This window comes from Tiliqua scincoides, chromosome 1 (genome assembly GCF_035046505.1).
Source record: "Tiliqua scincoides isolate rTilSci1 chromosome 1, rTilSci1.hap2, whole genome shotgun sequence".
NCBI classification, from domain to species: Eukaryota; Metazoa; Chordata; class Lepidosauria; order Squamata; family Scincidae; genus Tiliqua; species Tiliqua scincoides.
In genome coordinates this window covers 258,214,728-258,239,160 of record NC_089821.1, presented here as the reverse complement: position 1 = coordinate 258,239,160, position 24,433 = coordinate 258,214,728, and the positions used below count along the sequence as shown (strand labels likewise).

The following is a 24,433-nucleotide window of genomic DNA, read 5'->3' as shown; positions in this document are numbered from 1 at the left end:
ATCACAATTAGTTCTGAAATATCTTCTTTTAACTTCTATCTGACTTAATTCCTTGGTCAGGAGCGGCCGTTCGGGCAGTGGTATCTGCCCAAGGTCTTCTGCTGTGAAGACAGATGCAAAGAATTCATTTAATTTCTCTACCATCTCTAAGTCTCCTTTTATCTCCCCTTTCCCTCCCTCACCATCCAGAGGGCCAACTGCTTCTATGGCAGTTTTCCTGCTTCTAACATATTTGAAGAAGATTTTACTATTCCCCTTAATGCTGCTGGCCATGCGTTTCTCATAGTCTCTCTTGGCCTCCTGTATCACCTTCTTACATTTCTTTTGCCACAGTTTATGTTCCTTTTTATTCTTCTCATTAGGGCAAGACTTCCATTTATGGAAGGAAGCTTCCTTGCCCTTTACGGCCTCTCTAACTTGGCTAGTTAGCCATGTGGGCACCCTCCTGGACTTAGTCAAGCCCTTCTTCCTTTGTGGTATACACATCTGCTGGGCCTCTATTACTGTTGTTTTGAGCAGCCTCTATGCTCTCTGAAGAGATTGGACTCTTTTCATCTTCCCTTTCAACCTCCTTCTAACCAGCCTCCTCATTTGAGGGAAGTCCGCTCGTCGGAAGTCAAGGGTTTTTGTGAGAGATTTGCCCAGTATTCTTCCCCTGACATACATGTCGAAACGGATTGCAGCATGATCACTGTTCCCCAATGGCTCAGTAACATTGACATCTCTAACCAGGTCCTGAGTACCGCACAATCCAGAGTCACCTGCCCTCTGGTGGGCTCCATGACTAGCTGCTCTAAGGCACAGTCATTTAACATGTCAAGGAATCCAGTCTCCTTTTCATGACCAGAACACAAATTGACCCAGTCAATGTAAGGACAATTGACGTCTCCCATGATTGCAACCCTGTCCCTCCTTATCACCTCCCTGATCTGTTTCCTCATTTCAAGGTCCCCTTTCGGTTTCTGATCTGGAGGATGATAGTACGCCCCCAGTATTACATCGCTCCTCAGGCCTGGTAATTCAACCCACAGAGATTCTATGGTGGAGTCGGGCCCGCCTTCAATTTCTACTTTGCTGGATTCTACCCTTTCTTTAACATAAATGGCCACCCCACCTCCAACACACCCCTCTGTGTCCCTCCTGTAGAGTTGATAGCCCGGGATTGCGATATCCCACTGATTCTCTGCATTCCACCAGGTTTCCATTATGCCCACTATATCAAAGTTTTCCCTAGTCACCAAACATTCCAGTTCTCCCATCTTCGCTCGGGGACTTCGGGCATTTGCATAAAAGCATTTGTATATATGGAATGCCCCAGGATGGGCTGCTTATTAGCTCCTTTATCCCTGCATCCTCTCATTGTGCCAAACAATCTATCACATCCCATCATGCTACCATTCCCAATTTCTTCTCCTACTCTGTCTTTGCCTTGTTTTTCTCTAACCTCCCCATCCTCATCCCATAGGGATGAGGGGTCCCGAACTGCATGCCTCTCGGCTCCTGTCAGCTTTCTCCCAGAAACCAGTTTTAAAGCTGCTCTGCCACCTTTTTAATGTTATGTGCCAGCAGTCTGGTTCCATTCTGGTTCAAGTGAAGCCAGTCCCACTTGTCCCAAAATGTTCCCCAGTGCCTAACGAATCTAAAGCCCTCCTCCCTACACCACCGTCTCTTCCACACATTGAGACCCCTGATCTCAGCCTGCCTAGCTGGCCCTGCGCGTGGAACAGGTAGCACTTCCAAGAACGCTACCTTTGGGGTACCTTCTCTCCCTGCCCTTCTCCCCTCCCACTTCCCATGCTGGCTTACTTGTTCTGGTGGGCAGTCAGTGTTGGGACAAAGCATGTAGGAAGGTAGCACATGCTACCGGAATGTGCTTTGTGGCTACTTAACAGCAGCCAGCACTGACAAAACACTAGGGCAGCCTGAATGGCTTTTGGTTTTCCTAGTTCCTTACCTGAATCCATCCAAATATCCCCTTCAATCCATTGAAAATCCAGCCTTTTAATCACAGAGTTTGTTTTTGCACAAATAATATATGACCAACATTTTTGAAGAATGCTCAGTCCCTTATACTATAAATTCCTACCTTCTCCTGAGTTCCTTCCATCTTTTCGTTAAATTGTCAGGCCGATTGTGCAGAAGGAACTCCCAGTTTAAGAAATGAACAGTGTAAATAATATCTCTCTATTCCTAGCTCCAGGATTTTCTTTCCCTTTTATCCTGAGGAGCAATCCTTTCAAGCAGAGTTGGTATCTTCTTTCGTTTTCCTACCTTGGCACAGCAGGAAGTGGTTTGAAGAAGCCAAGGAAATGTATAAACAAGTCAAAACTTTGAATAAATGATTAAAAAAACAAAAACTTTTGCCACAAGGATATCCTATAGATATAAAGAATGATCCAGCTGGACGAATCTTCCTAGATTTTAAGAACATAAGAACAGCCCCACTGGATCAGGCCATAGGCCCATCTAGTCCAGCTTCCTGTATCTCACAGCGGCCCACCAAATGCCCCAAGGAGCACACCAGATAACAAGAGACCTGCATCCTGGTGCCCTCCCTTGCATCTGGCATTCTGACATAACCCATTTCTAAAATCAGGAGGTTGCGCATACACATCATGGCTTGTACCCCGTAATGGATTTTTCCTCCAGAAACTTGTCCAATCCCCTTTTAAAGGCGTCCAGGCCAGTCGCCATCACCACATCCTGTGGCAAAGAGTTCCACAGACCAACCACACGCTGAGTAAAGAAATATGTGAATCTTCATTTCCTGTGCACTTTTCTGATGTGATGCCCTTTTGAACCAATGCAAAAATGAACTAGCAAAACCTCTCAATAAATATTCCCTTTTGGAGTCATGATTGCCACCACTGAAATTTTTTATTAGATCATGGTCATCTCTTTACATATTTCTATCCAAGTTTTCATAGAAAGCCCTTCTTTTCCATAGGTTTCTGACTGCCCAATCTTATTCTCCACCATTGGCGTCAATGCAGCTGTGCTGACAGAGCACACTCTGCATCCAATGGTGGGGGGGGGGCATTGGACAGCCACCTGGAGACAAGTAGAAATATCCTGCTGCCAGTGCATCTCCTCAGGCTAGCCATTTTGCTAGTGTAAGTTCAGGGAGAGATAAGAGGAAGGGTGGCCTAAGAAGGACGAGAAAGTATTCTGGCTCAAGTTGCTGCTGCTGAGATCCAGCCCTCCTGCCCCCTGCCCAAAATGCCCCCTGCTTTCCACCCATGGGGGCTCCAGGAGCTACAGCTGCACACATTGCACCACTGTCTGTTTGCTGCAGCAGCCCAGAAGAGTGCAAAAGCAGACGGCTTTTGCACTACTGCAAAAAGCCTTGCACTGCTGGAACACAATGGCCGTGAGACTTTGGCTCATGTTTAATTCTCTGTTATCTTTTATAGTGTGCCATATAAAGAATGGGTTTATATAATACAGCACCACGGCTAAGAGGTAGGACTATGAGCCATGAAATCTACCATTCAAATCTTGCCTCTGCTATTATCTCACTAACAGCCCAATCATATTGAGCAAGTCCGCTGGTGGAACAAGTGCTCTGCCGAAAGTGATCGCCTTACGGCAGGCTTCAGTTATCTCTGGCAATGCACAAAGCTGCATGCTCCTGGAGATATCTCAGAGATAGCCCACCAACCCAGGAAAGCCAGCAGGTAGGTGGGCCAGGGCAAGGAGAGGATGGAACAGGGTAGTGATGAGAGTGCGTAGGAGGGCAAATTGGGTCTGGGAAGGGGCAGGTTTGGTGGCATTCAGTAAATCCAAAGCTCCTTCACAGACCCAATCCCTGATGTGGGTCCGCATGGACTTGCACCAGCGATTTTGCTGGTGCAAGTCCAAATAGACCCATTCATGCTTCAAAGGCTTACCCCTGGGTAAGGGAACAAATGTCCCCTTATCCAGAGGAGACCCCCCCCCAGGCAGAATGTGGCACAAACCATTTTGGTGTGGCTGCATTGGTGGAGCCAGGAAGCATAGGATTGGGCTGTTAGGCTGCAATCCTGTACACACTTTCCTGAGAGCAAGAGCCACTGAACACAATGAGATTTACTTCTGGGTAGACATTGCAGAGCCACACTCAATCCCAGTTTCCAGAAGTTTATACTTTGATGTACTGCATTTTGTACAGGTTGATGTACTTGTGTATTGACCATTTTTATCACCGTTCCATTTTACGCTCTTAATTTTCAAGCTCTGTAAACTAGAAAGTTTCGATAACACAATCTGAAAATGAATATGTCAATAAGGGAAGCCCCATGGAAGTTCTACAAAGGAAGGAAGAAAGAGAACTTTGGTTTTTACTGCTACCACTTCTCAAAGTGTCGCATGAAAGAGAACACAGTATTCCAGAGTATGTACACTCAGGATCAAAGGGACTATTTTTTTTTTTTTAAACGCACCGAAAAGAAGGATGGACAACAACAGCAAACATGAGTTCATCCATTTCATTTTATTTTTTTTACAAAAATAAACTATTTGAGAACAAAAAGTACAAAAGATTCTGAATGTTCAAACTAGAAAACAGTATGACATTTGTCACGTTTAAGATTTCCTTGCATACTTTCACAGAAAGCGTATTAGCTATTCTAGACACACTTTGCCTATAAAAATGTGTTGCTGTATCGACCGCATCATTAAGGCTTGGGTTCATTTGCTGTTAAGGTCATCTGCCCTTCAAGCTCATCCCCTTCAGAACACCAAAGGTTCAGCAGTAGAAATGAATCTTTTGTTGTAAGATATACCTGAAAAAGCGAGCTGTTTATTAATATTAGCTGCTCTGCTGCTGTGTCAGAGACACACTTTTGTATGAATGCTACTTAAATCACACAACATACAGCATTCATGCACCAAGTGATTTTTTTTTTAAAGCGGTGTCCTATATGTATACATGTGCAGCCGTTATGTTGGTATGAATTATCAATATTGCTTTCTCAGCAATCTCATCAGCTAGAACAAACAGCAATCCAAAATATCATTCACAGTAGAGTCCCTAGAAAGATTACATGGATAATCCATTCCACCCACCTGAGTATCCAAGCCTTATGATTCATCCAAACATCTGAGTCCATGTGGAACATCAATTACATGATTAAATTCCATGTGTATGCTTAAATCATGTTCACTCCAGTGAGAATATTCAACATTAAGCATGACGTTTCACGTTAACTAGATGTGGGACTAAGCAAATGAAACAGAAGCCAATCTTCCTTAAGTTAAATAAAGCAATAGTTGACCAATCTATCCATATCTAAAGTTAGTTTCTGAGTTCTACCTCTCTGAAACACTCTAGTGTCACATTTGACCATGACCAAGACATGGAACCTGAGCAACTATGCATAGGCTGCACTGATTGTCAGTAACTCCCACTGAGTTCTATGGGATAAAGGTAAGAGGCTGCAATTGTCAAAATGGTTGTAGGAGGGAATACAAAACCTTGCCCCAGGGAGCTGTAATCACCAGGCATAGCACACACTCAATACTGCCCGAGTGCAACCCTTTAAATTTCTTCCATATAAATGAATGTTTTTCATTCACTCCATAAGAAACAGAAATTATTGCACATAGGATCATTGGGTGCACTGCAGAGAGATGCTGCCACTGCTGCAATCCTCTTCCAACTTGCTCCTAGGAAGTCAGAAGGATTGGAGACCACAGCGGAGCAGTGGGTAGGAGAGGTCAACGGACAGACAAGTGAGTAACTCATTGACTTGCCACTCCTCCAAGGGTGCCAACCCACACAAAACACTTCAAAACACTTATGGTTGGGTCACCCCCTGGGTGCAATAGATCTTTGTTTGTCTATGGCCTCCCCCACCACCCAGGTCGTGCAATATGCACCCTTTCTCTCTAGTATATCCATCACAATGATGGGCATCTTGCTAGTTTAAAATAAACTGCAAGTTTGCTACACTGTTGAATATACAGATACTAGGGCTTTAGTTTAGTTGATTAATTAGGTCAATTAATTTATTCACACCAACTGAATAAATGATGCTCCAAATTTAAAAAAAAAATATTTTTAATACAGGCACATACAAAACCTGCAGATGAAAGACAACCATCTTATTTTATCACTTATTTAATCTCATCTTAAAAGAGACATTCCTTCCTGCGCCTTCAGAATGCCTCTTCCAAGATAATGCCTGCTATGAAACATGCATGCCTCACAACTGGATGAGTGTGATGTGCTCTACATGGGGCTGCATTTGAAGAGCCTTGGGAGACTCCAGCTGCTACAAAATGCAGCTGCTCAGGTTTAGACTGGAGTGCAATATGAACATATGTCACCTTTGTTGTTTTGGCTCAGACTGGTTGCCAATTCATTTCTGTGTGCAATTCACAGTGTTGGTTATGACTCCTTGGGTACAAGAGATCACCTCCCTCCATAGGGGCCAAGCTTGCCATTAAGATCAAGAAAGGAAGCTCTCTTCTGTATCCTGTCAAGGTCTCATTGATGGTGACATATAAGATGGCCTTCTCAGTGGCAAAGCCTAAAATGGGGAGTTCCCTGCCTTATACTGTGTGTATACTGTGTGTGCATCCTACCAGTATTTCACCAAAATATTACTCCTGATTTTTTTGCCCATTTTTTTCTAAGCTTGTTTGCCTATTTTTGTTCCTCCATTTGATCTTGTTTTAATTGCTGAGTGTTCATTTGGGTTTTTTTCAGGGTGACCAGATACAATGGAGGACAGAGTGCCTATACCTTTAACTATTTTATAGAAAAGGGAATTTTGGCAGGTGCAGCTCAATATGGAAGGGTTTATAAAGCTTTTAATTTTAATCACTATTGTAAGGCTGCAATCCTATATGCACTTTCCTGGGGGTAAGTCTTACTGAATACAATGAGACTTACTTCTGGGTAGACATGCATAGGATTTTGCTGTAAGCCTCTTTGAGTCCTCCATAGGGAGAAAGTCAGACTTTTAAAAATAATGAACAATACATCCATCTAAGAACAAAAAGTTATGTCTTTGTCCTTAGAGTAGGGGCTTTTTTTCCATAAGGAAGTTCACAGATTTGAACAATTAATTAGCCAATTAATCAACTAAAATTATACAATTAATCAACTAAGGTTTCCTTAATCAGATGATGGTCCTAAACTCTATTAATTCATTCAATAAATATTTGGTCTTGTATATTTGGTACAACTAATGAAAGTAGTGATTGTCTTCCGGGAGGTTTGATTTTATCCATAGGTCAAACTCCTGAGCTTTAACAGTGCTGCGGTGATTGTACTTGTCCACATAAATATCTGCGCCAAGGTCTCAAAGCCCCTATGGAAAGCAAGAATTTCCAACAAACCCTACGCAAAATGTTACACAGCATTTGTAACCCCTAGTGGAACAACCACAACAAACATAAACTAAGCTTGATTGTTGCTTTCTCACATCGCATGAATTACTACACAGTGTATCACATTTTGGATTTCATTCTGCTTCTTAAAAGAAAAAAAAATCACATTTTTTAAACGTCATCCTATTGCACATTCATCCTGGTCAGGAGAGCTCTTCTTTAAAGTTTGGTTTCACACTCTGTAGATTAGAATGATTGATAGTGCAATTCCCTCTCCATCCTCAGCCTCCTCATAACAGCTGTCTAGGTTTATATGCAAACTGCGACCAGATTGTATTAGCCAGACTAGAGATGCAATCTGATGCACACTTACTGGGGAGTAAGCTCTCCCTCAGTGGGAGCTACTTCTGAGTAAACTTGCATAGGATCAGACTTGCTGGTTACGTTAGCTTTCAATCAGTCACTTTCACATATGTAGTCTTCTCACAATCAGACACAATGGAAGTTGATCCCATCTTGAAGAAGACAAGCTGCCGACCTAAGCAGAAGACAGAAAACAGAAGAAAGAATAGTCAGTACTGCAGAAGAGCAAAACTTTATCCTGATAACACTGAAGATAATCTAAGAATGCTCCATTTATTTTCCATCTGTGCACCAAGTCAGAACAACAAGGACACACAGAGCGATATTCTCTTCCCTGCTAGGGGATTTCCTTTCCCTGTAGGCCAGGGCTGGGCAAACTGTGGCCCAGGGGCCAGATCCAGCATTTGCACGGATCCATTCACCTGGTGAGCTGACCTTTTGGTTCCACTTGGGCACCGTGCGACATCCCCCTCAATCAGGAGACAGGGACAGTCTAGGCAGTTGAGTCTGTCCAGACATCCTGTCACATGGCCTTCTGGGACGCCGGGCAGACAACACAAGTGCCCGAAAGAGGAGGATTTTGCGTGGCGCCCGAGCGGAATGCTTGGATGTGGACTGGACAGGGACCGCATTCTAGGTGTGCAGCAGGTGCAACTTTGAGCATCGCTGCTGTAGGCCATAGCTTTCCTTTCATAATTGGATATATCTGGGAAGGGGGATAAGACATTTTGATTTATGCTGGATTTTGGTGGCCAGAAATAGGGAGATATATAATGATGGTTGAATTACTCTAATAGGGGGCAATTAGCACTTTATTATCCATTATGATCCCTTTGGATGGGGTGGAAATAAATACAATCAAATAAACAAAGCAACGTCTTTATCCATGTTGTTTGTCATTTACCTTTCACAATAGTACAGAAAGGTGCTATGCATTAAACTACACATTATGTGCAACATTTATTGCCTGATTGATTTACCTGTTGCTTTACTACCCAAAGGTCCCCAAAGTGACTAACATTAAAATTAGCAATACAATCCATTAAATACTAAAATTAATTAAAAAATGTTGGTTGTTGGCAACCTTCAGTCTCGAAAGACTATGGTATCGCGCTCTGAAAGGTGGTTCTGGAACAGCGTCTAGTGTGGCTGAAAAGGCCGATTTGGGAGTGACAATCCCTTCCACATTGGGAGCAAGTGCAGTCTGTCCCTGGTCTGTCTCCCTGGCTATGGGCCTTCAACACCTTACTGGCTGGGGACTGCCCAGCTTAAGGCGGGCGGTAGCTGCCCAATGAGATGCAATGATCTCTCCCACCATCGGAAGCAGCCCCTGGCATCACGCCCTACACCAATCGAGCAAAGTCTTATAACCGGTAACTGCTGCTTCCCGTGTTGTGCCGACGCCGTAAAATACAAACCAATTGATTGATTAAAAAATACAAACCAAACCAATTGATTTGGTTTGATACAAATCAAACCAATTGATTGATTAAAAAATACAAACCAATTTATTACATCAAAGATTAAGACATGGGCCTGATACTGAAAGTGATTGTACCTCTATGTTGAGTGTTCCCTCACTCGCCTGTAGCATGTGGGGTCATTCATCATGTGATCCCCTGTTGTGATAGCAACACATTGTGCACCTCCCTAACCAGTCAGCAGCAATCAATGAAATGCAGCACGGGTGACAGCATCACGTGGCAGGGAATTTGACAAGGGAAAGCTGTTTTTCCAATAAAAGCAGAGCTTTGACATCCACACTATCATGGTGACAAGCTGAAATCTGCCAGTGTCCCAAACACAGAAGATCTGCTTGCATTTTAGGATTGAAATATTAAATTATAAAATCTCAACTTTGAAGTTCATGTCATTTCAGTAACTGCAAGTAACTTAGGTTAAACCAGTCCAGCTTGCAAACTTTTAAAATGATATATCTTATTAAATTGACTATAACTATTTAATAGTGTGCATATTAAAAAAACAGGAAAATTATATCCCCAAAATGCAGAGTATCATCCACTATAATTATATAACACCTCCATTCATCTTCAAACCCACATATAAATTCTCCAAAATATAACTGTGTACAGTCTCTTCTACCTGTACATGTTACAAGATCAAATCTTAAATGACAGTTCCATGCTTTATCTTAGCCCCAGTCAAATCAACTCATCAATGGTTTCACAAGACAATTGTAGAATTTCAAGTGGAACATTTTGATTAATGTCATTGTATCAATGCTGGATGAACCAATTCTAGTGTACGCAAAAATTATTCATTACGTGTACACTTCTACATCTCTCTGCAAGCTTTTAAGTATTTTACAGGCTTTTAAAGGGCTCTAATTGCTGTTTTGCATTGGATCCATGTACTGACGCCTGTGGTTCTCACTGACAACTGCAGCTTAAGGCAACATTCTGTTTTTGGTGCCTAAGAATGATACAGAGCACACACAGCATATGCTCCACCAAGTTCCCAGAGTTCATCCAAGGCTACCCTTCACATAAGGTTACATTTGTTAGTATCTACTGGTATCTAGATCTAGCAGCCTGGCCTCTTGCTTGTCAAAAGGGATCCTGCTCACATTTCATCCAGCTGGAAGCAGTCACCCAGCACACACCCGCTAATCTCTATGGCACTCCTCACGACCGATAAAGGAAAGTCACAGGAATGTATTCTGCAGGATCACTGCAGCAGCTGCTTGACCTTCCTCTACCTTCTGCCTCACAACAGCTCTCCCCTACCTCTCTCAAATGCTGCCATCCCATATCATAAGGTGCTCTGGACACTGCCAAGAATGATTTTGCATATATATTTGCATGGGACAAGTAAGCACATCCTTCTTGTGGCACAACTAAACACAGAAAGCTGCCTTAAACTGAGTCAACCAACTGAAATACCAAGCCTAATATTTGTTGTATTGACTAGCAGCAGCTCTCCAGAGATTCAGGCAGAGCTCTTTCTCAGATCAATCTGCAAATTAAACCCAAGATGTTTTATATGCAGTGCATTTGCTTTCCCACTGAACTACTGTCTCACTGAGAGTGGCCCGACAATCTGTTTGGACTGCAGCAACAGGTAAGGCAAACCTACTTTGGCTGTTACAAAGTTCAAGGAGAATGTTCTACTAAGAACTCTAACAATGATCTATATGTGACCCAGTTCAGCCCTCTTATAGCCACTGTTCTGTCTTTTTGGTAGCGGAGCAGGGGACAGACAACCACTGCGTGTTTTACACATTTGCAGGTTTTTTCCAGCCATTTCTAAGTAAAAGATGGAGAACGTACAGCCCATAAACTAGATGTGGCAGCTGCCCTATTTCCGCATATGTGCCAGAGTGATTTTCAGACATATTGGTATATTATCACTGACTTGCTGCTTTGTCAAACAGGCACCAGATTTACAGCTCGATCCTCTGCCTGGGCAGCACTGCTTACCCATGCGCTGCCTGGGCAATGGCAAATGTGCCATAAGATACTTTGTAGCGGCCGAGAGGGGAAAGGTGCCAGCGAGGCCAGTGCTAGTTGCTGCTGGTAGACAGAGAAGAGCACCAGCTGGTAAGTAACCACAGCTCAGTAGGAAGGTGTTTCAGACTGAGGGAGGGAAGGGGAAGGCAGGAAGGGGGTGTTTCCAAGCAGGGGAAGGGCAGTCCATGGGGCGGTTCAGGCCCGGGAGGGAGCAGCGATGGCAGCAGACTCTGCCACTAGATCTTATTCCCCTTCCCATGTCTGAAAGCCGGACACAGGTTATTCAAATCTGCACCATAGGGGCTGCAGGGATGCTACATAAATTAAGGGAGTCAATGTTCCTTTACCCCAAGGAGACCTCCGGCTGCTACTCTGACCCCACAGGATACAGCAGTGTCCATTTCAATGCCACTGTACTGCACATCATCAGGGCAGCATAGGATAGGGCCCTCAGACTGCAATCCAATCCACCATTTCTTTCAATCCCCCTGTGTCATCAACAAATAGTAGATCAATCCTGTTTCTCTCCCCTCTTTTTGTGAGTGGACATTCGGAGCTCTAAATGAAAACTGAGGCTACAGTGCAGCTTTCAAACATTCCTACCACTTGGTGGACATCTTGCTCATATATTATAATAGCAACTTCAGCTTGCCGGCATCTATTACCTGTCCATGTGGTTCGATTGGTCAGAACGAAAGCTTTGCACTGCGAATGGCTCTCACAGATCTCCATGGCCTCACTAACATCAAACGTGGAGAGAAGACATCCCTTGTGATGGTATGACGGCCAGCACCTGTAGTTCTCATTGACAATAGCGGCTTCAGGCACCTTTCTGTAATCTACAATAAACCAAAGGAAAACCATCCATTCAAATGTTCCATTTTTTTTTTTAGATTGACGTTTCTTCAACTCATAAGAAAATATTACCAATACTTCAGTCACTTTCCACAGACATGTCACCTTGCATGTGACAGAGTGTGCACTTTTAATTTGGAACAAAACACTGGCCACAAAGAATGTTGCTATGCACATTTTGGCAGAGAAGGGCTTTTTGAGAAACAGGGCTCATCAATAAACTCTCCATTCCCCCCCCCCCCCCAAAAAAAAATTTTTATTTATCCCTTTCCCTTTTTTATCCCTTTCCTCCTTCCTGTGCAGAAATCCATAAAGACCCCAACCAAATCCAAAATCCTTTTATTTGGTTGGGGTCATTATGAACAAAATGTTCTCCTGAGTGAACAACACGCACTTGAATGAACTGACTCAACAGCCATTCCTCCAACAGTGAGCTGAATTGTTAGGGCGAGACCTGATCAGGCATTCCCAGCCCTCCTCCTGATTCAGGAGAGCGTGGCTGTTTTTCTCCTGCTTTGTGAAGAAAAAGACGGGTTTTTAATTAAGCACACTTTTTTATTTCTTCCTCTGATTAATACAAAAGGGCAGTTGCTTGATGGGCCTCCGAGAGAAAAGCATGGGAAAAAAAATGACACAACGCTTGGTTCTTGCCCACTGCCTGTGGATTAACTGCCCCCGTTGGCTGCCGTTCAGTCTCCCTCCCTTTTATGAGTGCCTTGTTCTCTCCTGGTCACTGCTCACAGCTCTACTCCATTTCCCAGCTGCCTGCGGTCTTCTCTAATGAATGCATCAGACAAATTAAACTAATCATTTACAAATATTTCTACTTGGCCGCTGGACTCACCAAATCTCCAGTTTCCCCCCCCCCCCCCAAAAAAATCACGCGCTTCTAATTGTACCTATTAAGGAAGCTGGGACTGGATTTCCAGTTTCACAGCCTGTACTTTCTGAGTCATTTCAGTTCAAGGGTGTTTTTCCTGCCTGCAGCTGCGAAATTTCAGCCTGTTGATATTTTGGAAAGGGTTTTCTAAGGATGCTTCCAATTCTGCAGTCAGAGTTTACTTTTGGCTGCAACGCCTTGCATGCTTACCTGAAAGTAAACCCCTCTGAAGACAGTGGGACTTACTTTTGAGAAAACACGCCTAGTATAGGGCTGCATGATCCAGCAGGCCACAGATTAGTTTATATGAACATTGTTCTCCATGCCATCTAGTATGCATTCCATACACCATCTCCTTGGAAAGTATGTGAAATATTTTGTAAACACATACTCGTTTTGCACAGTCCTTAAGTAATACCTCCCAACACCCTGACAACACAAAAGTAAAATGCAAAGAGGCTCCCACACTCTCCGGGCTCAACAGAAATTACAATTCTGCACTGAAATAAACCAAATTTTGCTCCAAGAAAAGATGATTCTTCTTGCACAAGACTGCAACTAGTGCAGAATGCGGCAGCCCGTGTGGTTACTGGAGGTAGGCGGTTCGACCCTGTCAGTCCGCTTCTCCAGCGGCTGCATTGGCTGCCCATTCATTTCCGGGCCCAATTCAAGGTGCTGGTTTTGACCTTTAAAGCCCTATACTGCTCTGGGCCAGGGTATCTTAGAGATCGCCTACTCCCATACAATCCGGTACATCTTCTTAGGTCATCAGAGAAGGCCTTTTTACAAGTGCCGCTGTCTAGGGAGGTACGTGGGGTGGTGGCAAGAAACAGGGCCTTCTCAGTAGTGGCACCAACGCTATGGAACTCCCTTCCCCTTGACTTAAGAATGGCTCCCTCTCTTGAGACCTTTCGGCGAGGCCTGAAGAACCTTCTGTTTAAACAAGCCTTCTGAGTTCTCGGCCTTTTTAATATCTTTTTTAACATCTTTTAATATTTTTTACAGGCCTGATTCTTTTATGATTTGCTCCTGCTCTATGCTCTTTTTACCTATTTTTTATCTGACTGCTGTTTTTATGACATGTGTTAATATGTTTTTATTTGTTTTAAATTATGTTTTTTAATCTGTTGTAAGCTGCCTTGAGTCCCTTTGGGGAGAAAGGCAGGGTAAAAATAAAGTAGTAGTAGTAGTAGTAGTAGTAGTAGTTGTTATTATTATTATTATTATTATTATTATTCTGCATTTGATCCAAATTAAGGGCATTTTTTTGTTTGCATAACTGAATGTCCTGCTACTGACTGTATTTCACCTTGCCTTTTCTCAAAGGCAGTGGTTCTCACACATTTAGCACCGGGTCCCACTTTTCAGAATGAGAATCTGACAGGACTCACCAGAAGATATGTCATGACCATAAGTGACATCATCAAGCAGAAAATTTTTTAACAATCCTAGGCTGCAATCCTAACCACACTTACCAAGGAGTAAGTCTCATTTACTATCATTGTTAAAATAATATACATCATAGCTTGTTAAAAGTACAGGTCTGTAGCATTTCCTCAAATGCAGTCACATATCATGGTAGCATCAAGTCTAATATATTAAAAATAAAATATTGAAATGACTGGGGAGCCACCTGAAATGGGCTCGTGACCCACAGTTTGAGAAACACTGCTCCAAGGAATTCAAGGCAGCATATGTTGTATTCCTTATAAGAACATAAGAAAAGCCCGGCTGGATCAGGCCAGAGTCCCATCTAGTCCAGCTTCCTGTATCTCATAGTGGCCCACCAAGTGCTTTAGGGAGCACACAAGACAACAAGACACAACTTGCATCCTGGTGCCTTCTCTGCATCTAGCATTCTGAGGTAGCCTACTTCGAAAATCAGGAGCTTGCACATACCTACCATGACTTTTAACCCATGATGGACTTTTCCTCCAGCAATTTGTCTAATCCCCTCTTAAAGGCATCTAGTGAGATGCCTTCACCACTTCCAGTAGCAGAGAGTTCCACAGACTAATTACACACTGGATAAAGAAATATTTTCTTTTGTCTGTCCTAACTCTCCCAACACTCAATTTTAGTATTCAGTTTTCCTTCCCCTGTACAATAACCTTGTTATTTTATCTGCAAAATAACCCTGCGAGGTAAATTAGTCTGAGATTGAGCTGTCACGGTCATGACAATGTCACGGTAAATTTCATGACTATGTGGGCATTTGAATTGAGGTCTCCCTGGACAAAGTCCAACATGTTACTCAAAACAGAGATATGCAAGGCACTGAAACATTATGCCTCTAACCACTACCTACACATACCCTTCTGATGTTTCACCACCATTGCCCACATAATCCCAAGATTATCTTCCAGGTCATAAGGACTAGAAACTTGCTTTTGAAATAAAATAGAACATTATGACTCATGCATCCAGTACCAATATCTATCTCTGAAAAAAAAAATGGATGTCATTCTACTAATCCCTTTGATTGGTCTCCTTCCCCAGCTGGAGACCCTGAGAAGGAGGCTAAAATTGTGATCATTCTAGTCAAACCGTGACACTTACCAAACCCAAGAAATATGCTATGTCAGACAGACGACAAGAGAAACTTGAATTAGCTGGAACCACAGCAGTGTACTGAATCTGCAATGTGGAGTTAGACTGAATGTAACCTGAGTCGGGGGTTAAATCAGTGCATTGACCTCTCACTCTTCCTCCTCCACAAAGCAGGTGCATGTTCCCCCATCCTCCTGGCTCTTTGAAACTCACTTTGGCTCCAAGCCCAAATGCTGCCAGCTGAAGACTGTTCTCCAACTCATCTAAAGGCAGTCCCATGCTGCTCTCCAACCTCAAGTTGGGGCTCAAAACCAGAAAGATCTTATACCATGCCCAGCAACTCCAGTTGCCCATTGAACACCCCCACCCAAACTTCATGAGTAGATGCTCCAGGCGTCCACCCTGCTCCAAATGCCCTGCCCTTCCAATGCTGTGCCAAGCCAATCCCTGACCAGTCCATGGCATTCATACCAAAGAGCTACAAAATATATATTAAAAAATACCTGTACAAAGGAGGTGGGATTTCTCCAAAGATGAGCTATGGGGGGAGGGAAGAGAAGCAATTCCTTCCCAGAATCACAGTAAGAATGGTTCAAAGCCACATCAAGTGAGGGTCAGGGGACCTGATGTGCTCAACTCCAGCTGAGAAAGCTGGGCACTTACACACAAGGGGCACAGCTATAGCAGTATGGTGCTATTACAACATTTTCTGGGCCTAATCCGTAATAAAATAAAAAGAGGTTGCATTGCTGGTTACAGAGTGCCTAGCATACTCTGACATAGTAGAAATACATGCTGGGACACACTTCAGAGATGGTGTGAAAATGCCTACTTTTACCAGGTATGGATGGATTTGCTTGTCACAAATCAGCATCACACCAAGTAAAACGGAAAAGGTCAAGTAAAATGGAAAAGAACGTATGAAGCTGCCTTATATCAAATCCAAGATCACTTTGCTCAAGATCATCTGCGTCAATGTTACTCCGAGTGCGGTCTGTTGGACTGGTTGCTGGTCCATGAACCATTGGCCGTTGGTTGGTAGCCTGTCTCCTGCAGGGATGTACAGGGGAGGCAGGGGAAGTAGAGCCTCACCTGTCACGTTCCAAGGAAAATAGCCTCCGCTTCCCCTGTGAATTGCATGCACACTCCACCCACTTTCTGAAGGGTTGCACAGTTACAGGGGAGGCGGAGCTTTTGCTGATCCTACACTCAGCTGTGGAAGATGACAGCTCAGCCTCTCCTTTATCGCCAGCCACTCAGAAACTGAGTGGACCATGTACGCAATGTGATTCCCTGTGATTGACCACATGCTCCACCCAGTTTCTGAGTGGTTGAGCAATCACTGGGAATGCTGAGCTCCCATCTGCCGCAACTCTAGTCTCCCCTTGTATAATAACAGGCATGTGCTTGTTACTATACAGGGAGAGACTAGAGCTGCTGCAACAGCGAGAACCCAGCCTCTTCTGTGATTGCACAGGCACTGCGGCTTCCAGGTAGCCCCCCGCCCCCAGAATGCCTTGCAGCACCATATCACGGCAAATGCCTCCCCAGCCATTCACTTCACTGCACATGATTGGTCTCCTGGCGCTTCCTTCTTCCGCTTCACCATCAGCTTGGTGCCAAGCCTCACGAGATGCACTGAGAAGCAGAAAAGGAAACAGGAAAGAACAACTGGTCTGCCCTGACAGGCAGTGGCTCTCCAGGGGTTTTTGTGAGCTTCACCTGGAGATGCCAGGGACTGAACTGCTTGTATGCAAGAAAGAGGCTCTACCGTTGTGGCAGCCCCTCCCTTGCCTGCTTCCAACATAATGGCTACCTCCCATGGCTGCTTATAGGACCTGGGAGCAGTACTCAAATTACATGGGGAGGCAGCTTTTTTATTACCCTCTTTAGCTCCTGTATTTAGAAGGACTGGGGGGGGGGTGATTTGTTTAGAACTTGTGGGAATCAAGGGGTGGAGCTTGTGGCTTTCATGGAGCCACTACACAAAGACTATTTCCCTCATAATTTGAGCACTGCCAGGACATGGAGTCTTTGCATTTGTCACACATGTTCATGGGTTACACTGTCTCCAACAAACTGCTCATGGATGGAGTTTGGTTTTATGAGAGCACCATCCTACGCACACCTGGGAGTAAGCTCCACTGGACTGCCTCAGCTTGGGCTGTCTATTATACAACTGATTCCACCTTTCAAATAAGCTCCGTTTGTGTAATATCTTGCTGCCAACTGGCAGCATTTGGCTTCCTGGGTTGTCTAAATCCTGGCTTTCAGCTCGCAAGGGCCTCTACTCACCCACCCATGCTCAGAAATGTCATGACCAGAGATAGACTGCCTGTAACTCACCACACAGCCCCAGTGAATTCAGGGGTCTAAATAAAGCTCTTGTAATATTACCTAACGTGTCCTGTTCCCGTGAAACGGTTCGGGCAAATAAAGTAAATCTTTCCACTCTTGGCAGCTCACAGAGGTATGCAGCACAGCCCCATCTGTCAAATGCCTAGCGCCCGGAAGCCACAGAGGTCTCCAAAGGTCTCCAGGCTCTGGACTAATGTAAATACTATGTCATAACATATTTAGTAAATGTTAAGGCAAGGCACACACAAATATACACAGAGGAGGAAGGCGACGGCGACTAATTGGGTCCTGAGATGGGAAGTCACTGAACATGACGGGTTGGTAAAGCTTCAGTTTGACAGAGAGAGGCTTGAGGAGAACCACGGCGGGACAGCGAGAAGGGCCTCTGTCTGGCAGGACACAGGGCCTCTGTTTCGAGTGGCTTTTGGCAAATCCCCAATACTGGCACAGAACTTGGAACAGTCACCAGCTTCAACGGTTGTTATCCTTCTTGCCTTTACCGACCGGTTTAATGGGAACCCTGTGGGGAAAGGCATGTGACATTCCTTCTCCATGAGGGAGGCAGTGACCAGTTAGAGGGAAATAAGTATCAGCTGAACTTCTGAACCCCCCCCCCCAAAAGGGAGAGGCAAATTCCATGAAATGTCCCAAAACTCAGTGAATGCTGATAGTCACCTCAGTAAATTTGGAAGTTCTTTATGGGTCTCCCAAAGATAAAGAACAGGGAAATAGATATGGGGAAATAGATCTTTTGGGGAGCATTTGCAACATTCATCTGGACTTATTAGCATTCACATGTGAAATTAGTGACATTCACAAATTTTGGCCATTCATTGACTGAAGCTTTGATGGTCTAGTCCAGGGGTGTCCAAAGTTTTTGGCAGGAGGGCCACATCGTCTCTCTGACACTGTGTCAGGGGCCGGGGAGGGGGAAAGAATTAATTTACATTTAAAATTTGAATAAATTTACATAAGTTTACAAAAGTGAATATATTAAAAATGAACTTATATGAATGAATGAAGGTCTTGCAATAGCTCAAGGCCTATAAAAGGCCTTGCACAAAGCAAGGCTGGCCTTTCCTTTGCTGCTGCTACTGCATCACAGACGTGAAACAACAAGCAGTGGAGGGAGCCCTCATCCCACAGCTCATGTGAGAGGTCAAACAGTTGCCCTCACGCTGAAAGCGGTTGCGTTGGGCCAGTGTGGGCTCCAACAAATCTCCACAGGGCCAGAGGCTCATTGGAGACTGGGGGATCCCTGAGGACCACATTGAGAGGCCTCGAGGGCCGCAAGTGGGTTTGGGCACCCCTAGTCTAGTCACAACGGGACAATGGTGGATTGGTTGCAAATTTCCAGGCTGCATTAAAGTGCAATTTCTAATTCTAGGTTAACGTTGTAATTTGCAATTTAGCGTTTGCTTAGAGTGCAAAGCAGGGACCCCTGGGTGCCCAGCACCACCATTTCATGTCTAGTTTTCAAATCTGGAGCCAATAGATTGGCAGTACAATATATGCATGTTGACTCAGATCTAAGTTCAGCAGAGTTTAATGAGACTTAGGCTGAAATTCTAATCACACTTTCCTGAGAGTAAGCCCCATTGAACAAAATAGGACTTACTTCTGAGTAGACTTGGTTAGGATTGTGCCCTTACTCACAGGTAAGTGGGCATAGGATTGTAGCCTATCAATCCGGAGATACTCATAAGGGAGCTGCTGTATCCTACAGGACAGTTTCAGCGTGTTGAGGCCTCCTCCGGGCATGGGAACATTTGTTCCTTTGTCCTGGGGTAAGCCCCAGCAGCCGGCATGGGTCAACTCAGACCTGCGTCAGTGAGATCTGGTGCAAGTCCATGTTGACCCATGAAAGTGGATCAGGATCAGAAAGTGGGTTAAAATTTGGTGGGTGCCAAACCCGCCCCCTTCCTGGGCCCTATCAACCCATCTCTGGCCTACCTCCTCCCCATTCTGCCCACCTCCTTGCCCCATTCCACCCCCTCCCTGCCTCCTCTTGACCTCTGTGCTGCCTTACCTGCTCCAGCAAGAAGGCCTGCTCCATGCTTGCACAGATCCCACCACTTGTAGTGGTAGGCAGGCCATGCATTCCAGTGGGTGTCACATTTGCGACAGCCACAAAGCACATTATGCCAGCATAACACATGTTCTGCTAGAATAATAAGCCCATAGGATTGGGCTGTCAGTTGACAGGCACAAGAAGCCTTTTTGGTGGTGACTCCACCATCTTGGAACTCTCTTTCCAAAGTAACCCATCAAATCCCGATACTTGCGGTTCTTCAGAAGCTAAAAACATTTTTGCTGGCAGTCTTCCTTAATCTGTGACTGTTTCTTTCTAACGCCCGCTGTTTATTTTGATTTTAATGCTGCTATGCTAGTGTTTACAGATTCAATTTGAACATCTGTTTATTATTGCTATCCTTATGATTGTTCTGTAAACCTCTAGAATCCCTTGGAAAAGTAATATAAAAATTGAGTAAGGAAGCAAATACAATATAAATAATAAGTACAATGTAAGGCGTTCAGATCTACAGTTCATCATGTCAGTATGAAGCTTGGAGTTTGTCTGCATTTAAGAATTAGATTTAAATGGGTGTAGTTAAAACACCTGGGAAGGCAGCTCATCTGAGAGAAGGAAAACTCTGATCCCAAACCTCCACTGCCTTGTGGCTACATCCAGTTATGGAAAAGGCTTCAGGAGTCAACCTCGAGGCAAAATCTGGAGCTGGAGTCCCTGAGGCAGTTCATGGCTGAACACAGTCATGTTCTGGCAACTCCTGCGACGCCGCTGGAATCAACCGTATTGGCCTCTGCCTTTCCATTGGACCATTTCAGCGACGTGGAGAGAGGGGATTTGCTGCATGGGTAACAGCCTATCCTCCATACCTACTTTACCCAGGCTTCGCGCTCTGGAGAGGACACTGTTCCAGAACCACCATTCAGAGTGTGACACCATAGTCTTTCTAGACTGAAGGATGCCAACAACAGTTAAAACACCTGCACCTTTCTTGTCTGTCCTTTAGTTATATGTGAAGTAATGGGGAATGTGGGGTGGACTTCAAGTCAGGAGAACAGCCCAAAAGTTGGAAGGCAAGAATGTATCTGAATGTCATATGCAAGGGAGTGGAAACAAGATACAGGTATAATGTTGTCTTGAGTACTCCCTGAGGCATCTGGTGGGCTACTCTGAGATACAGGAAGTTGGACAAGATGGGCCTTTGGCCTGATCCAGGGGGCTCTTCTTATGTTCTTAAAAGAAGTTAGAACAGCAATTTTCAACCAGTGTGCCACGGCACATTGATGTGTCGTGACTGGACTGCAGATGTGCCAAGGGAGTTTGAGAGAGGCATATATTACTAGGGTAACTGGGGGATGTGAGCCCCTGGCCAGCAGTGTGGTGTACCTTGTCAATTGTCAGAAACTGATAATGTGCCTTGACAATTGGTCAAGGCGGTTTGGTGCCCTGACAAAACTGATGGTGTGACTTGACATGGCACAACTCTCAGTGCGCCATGAGATGAAAAAGCTTGGAAATTGCTGAGCTAGATCCTTCCTTCAGCTCTTTCACATAAATTTCTCATGTTGTTACACGTTACATTATTATGGCAGCTGGCCAACCATTTCTTTGTTAGGAAGATTGTCAGTTGTCCAGGATGGTCCCTGATGTTTCATCAGTGAGAGTTAATGGTTAGGAGATGGTCTCCTGATAGCAGAGGAAACCTCTCTATGTTCTGGAATGAGATCCCAACAGCGCTTGGGGAACGCAACTGCTTTCTAGCTGAGAAAAGGGGTAAGGTATGTGAACGAGAGAAAGAACAGTCAGCAATTTGAGGTACACAAAGACAGAGGAAGAGAGGTGAGCATTTCTAGCTGAAGTTGCTGCTCAAGTTACTATGAGGAGGGGATCTTCTGCTGGGTAGGTATGACCATATGCCTCTAATTATGCTCTGCTTGTAGGTATGACCATATGCTCTAATTATGCTTGCTCTGCTTGTCTAAGTCCCTAATAGTCTCTCCCCCCAAAAAACCAATCCTTCAACAATGCCCCTGGAATGCCCCACTGCTCAAGGAAGTGGGGAGAGCACAACCCTAGCAACACATAATGTACTTGCCCTGCCTTATTTATTTCCACATCAACTTCCTGCGATAGGCCATGATCCTTCCTATTTCACAGACCTGGAGAAGGCAAAGAAAGAATGTTGTGTCCATGACCACCCACTGTGTTCATGGCTGGGCTACAATTTGAACTTGGGTTAAAGTCCAGGACTCTGTCAACTGGACCACACTGGCTGACAATTGGCAGAACAGCCAGTGGCGGATGAAAATGCTGCGTTATTTGTGCTCTATTTCACTTTGTCTCGCTGGAGCGGAACTGCAGAGAGCAACAAGTGCTCAGGCCAACCAATGGAAGAAACACACACACACACACCCTGAAATGAGCTACACAGGCTGGAAGATAAGGCCCGGGGGATCCATAAACCCGTCATCACATGCTAGAAGCCTTGACACACGGCACAGATGGATGCAAACTATTAAACAAAGAGAATGAGATGATGGTTGTAATGGCTTCTTAAGAATTAGACCCATTAAAACCAAGAACTTCCCTCAACCCATAAAGATCCCCAAAAGCCTATGGGATGAGTTCCTCTCTGTCTTCATCACGGGAGACTACTGTGGCTTTTCTGGTGAACAAGTATGCAGAATTGAATTGGAACACTGTGTTGGGGGGGGACAGGGGACTGCAAAAGCAATAAAAGGAGATGTGTTGGAGTGGCAGCAGGAACAGACTCTCAACAGACAAATGAGGACACGGATTGGCCCATCACAGAATTTAAAAAAGCTCCCCTCCCACCACAACAAATATTTCCTACTCACTTCCAGGTTGTTACCACAGCCAAAGACTGTGGGGGAGAGCTAAATCAAGCTTTGAAAGAGCTTCTCCCCAATGACCCTGGGGATATGGCACGAGTGCTTCCCATGTGCAGTTTCTTCCAAATCTAGCATTATCCTTCAGCGAAGCTGTTTGTATTTCTTTGCCAAATCTATGATAGGAGGCAGGCTCATAGCCAGCAAAATCTCTCTCTCTCTCTCTCTCACACACACACACACACACACACACACACACACACACACCCTCTTCTGACCAGGAGTTCTTAGACCTAGCTCTCACAGAAAGCAGAGAAGCTGCTAAACCTATGATTGGGCTTTTTTCGGGGGGGGGGGGGACACATTCATAAATAACAAAAACTAGCACATCAGGGACTAGACAATAACCTTCTTCCTGACATTGAGTTTTCTATGACTTAGGAGGTAAGCATATGGAAATTGATTCTATAAAATACTGGACTACTGGCAGGCATTCCAATTTTCAGGCGTGTGTGTGTGTGTGTGTGTGTGTGTGTGTGTGTGTGTGTGTGTGTGTGTGAAGGAGGGAAACACACCTGTTATCACAGTTGGAAGTCATTTTTTTTCTGACAGAGGCTATGGCCCCAATCCAACTGTTAATGTGCTGGCAAAAGATGCTGCACATGACTAGAAGGACCGTAGGTAGGAATGTTCCCTCCTACCACTAGTAGCAGGGCCAAGAGCAAGACACATCTGCACCCGCATTTCACCTGTGAACGAGGAAAGAGTGTGCCTTGCCTGAGAATGTGCTTGAAAGGCTGCAATAAGGCACCCATGTTCTGACAGCAGGTTGTATGGTCTGTTCTGACAGTAGATCGCTAGTTGTTGTAACTAGCCTAATAGGATTGGAATGTAAGCCTCAGGTAATTTAGGTAATCTGATTTGAATATTCGGGACACATTGCATAAATGACGACAATGGCGATTTCTGTGTTTGGACCTCTAAAGAGCAGTCATATTCAAGACCAGCAACTCCATTAGGCAACAGGATTCCATTTGGTGATTCACATCTTATTTCCATTCAATTTCCTTAGATAGAACCTAGTAACACTTCCCTTGATTCTAGACTGGTTTCATGCAGGGTTTTGGGTGGGTTTTGAGTTCTCGTTTTTTTTGTATTTTCAAAACCTGAAACCTGCTTAAATCGAGTCCAGGGAATTTGAAGACTCACATCATAAATCACATCATAAAAAGGTCAAAGTTCTGCTCAATTTCCAGACTAATGGTGTTTAAAACCTATAAATAACTTGTCTAATACTATAGTGGTGGCAATAAATTTACACGTTCACCTACAGACACACAAAGTTTGACGCAGCACACATCAAGGCTACCATTGTACTGTTGTGTACTAGGATTACAAAGTGTTCATCAAACTGTGGCAACATCATAGGTCAAACTGTTTCTTTCTTTCAATTTGGTACTATTCTTCTAAAGATCAAAAGGAATATTAAAATGTTTACTGCACCAGACCATATTCCGACAATCTCGAGCAGACCTTTCAACAGCCAAGGGCTGCCCGCATTGAGAAAACAATCAGGGCTAACAGAGAGCTGAGCTTACAGAATCCAAAATATATCACATGGTACAACCCATCTTGGACTTTACCACTTCAGACTACAGATGGGGATTCACATATTTGAATGTTCCCCCCATAGTAAAGAACAGCCACTGGCATCTCCTTGGGGGAAGGGAACATTCGTCTCCTTCCCCCAGGTAAAGGAGCA

At 44.4% G+C, this 24,433-nt stretch overlaps 1 protein-coding gene across 1 annotated transcript in view; it reads right to left on the bottom strand.

The window, feature by feature from the left end:
- Positions 1-4,452: 4,452 nt before the first annotated feature.
- Positions 4,453-24,433, bottom strand: part of PKDCC (protein kinase domain containing, cytoplasmic) — a 64,638-nt gene continuing 44,657 nt past the window's right edge. Inside the window, exons 6-7 of the mRNA XM_066622748.1 lie at positions 11,816-11,989; positions 4,453-7,855 (exon numbers count right to left, since the gene is read on the bottom strand). Coding sequence (XP_066478845.1) covers positions 7,770-7,855; positions 11,816-11,989 — 260 coding nt within the window. The 3' untranslated portion in view covers positions 4,453-7,769. The remainder of the gene's footprint in view (positions 7,856-11,815; positions 11,990-24,433) is intronic.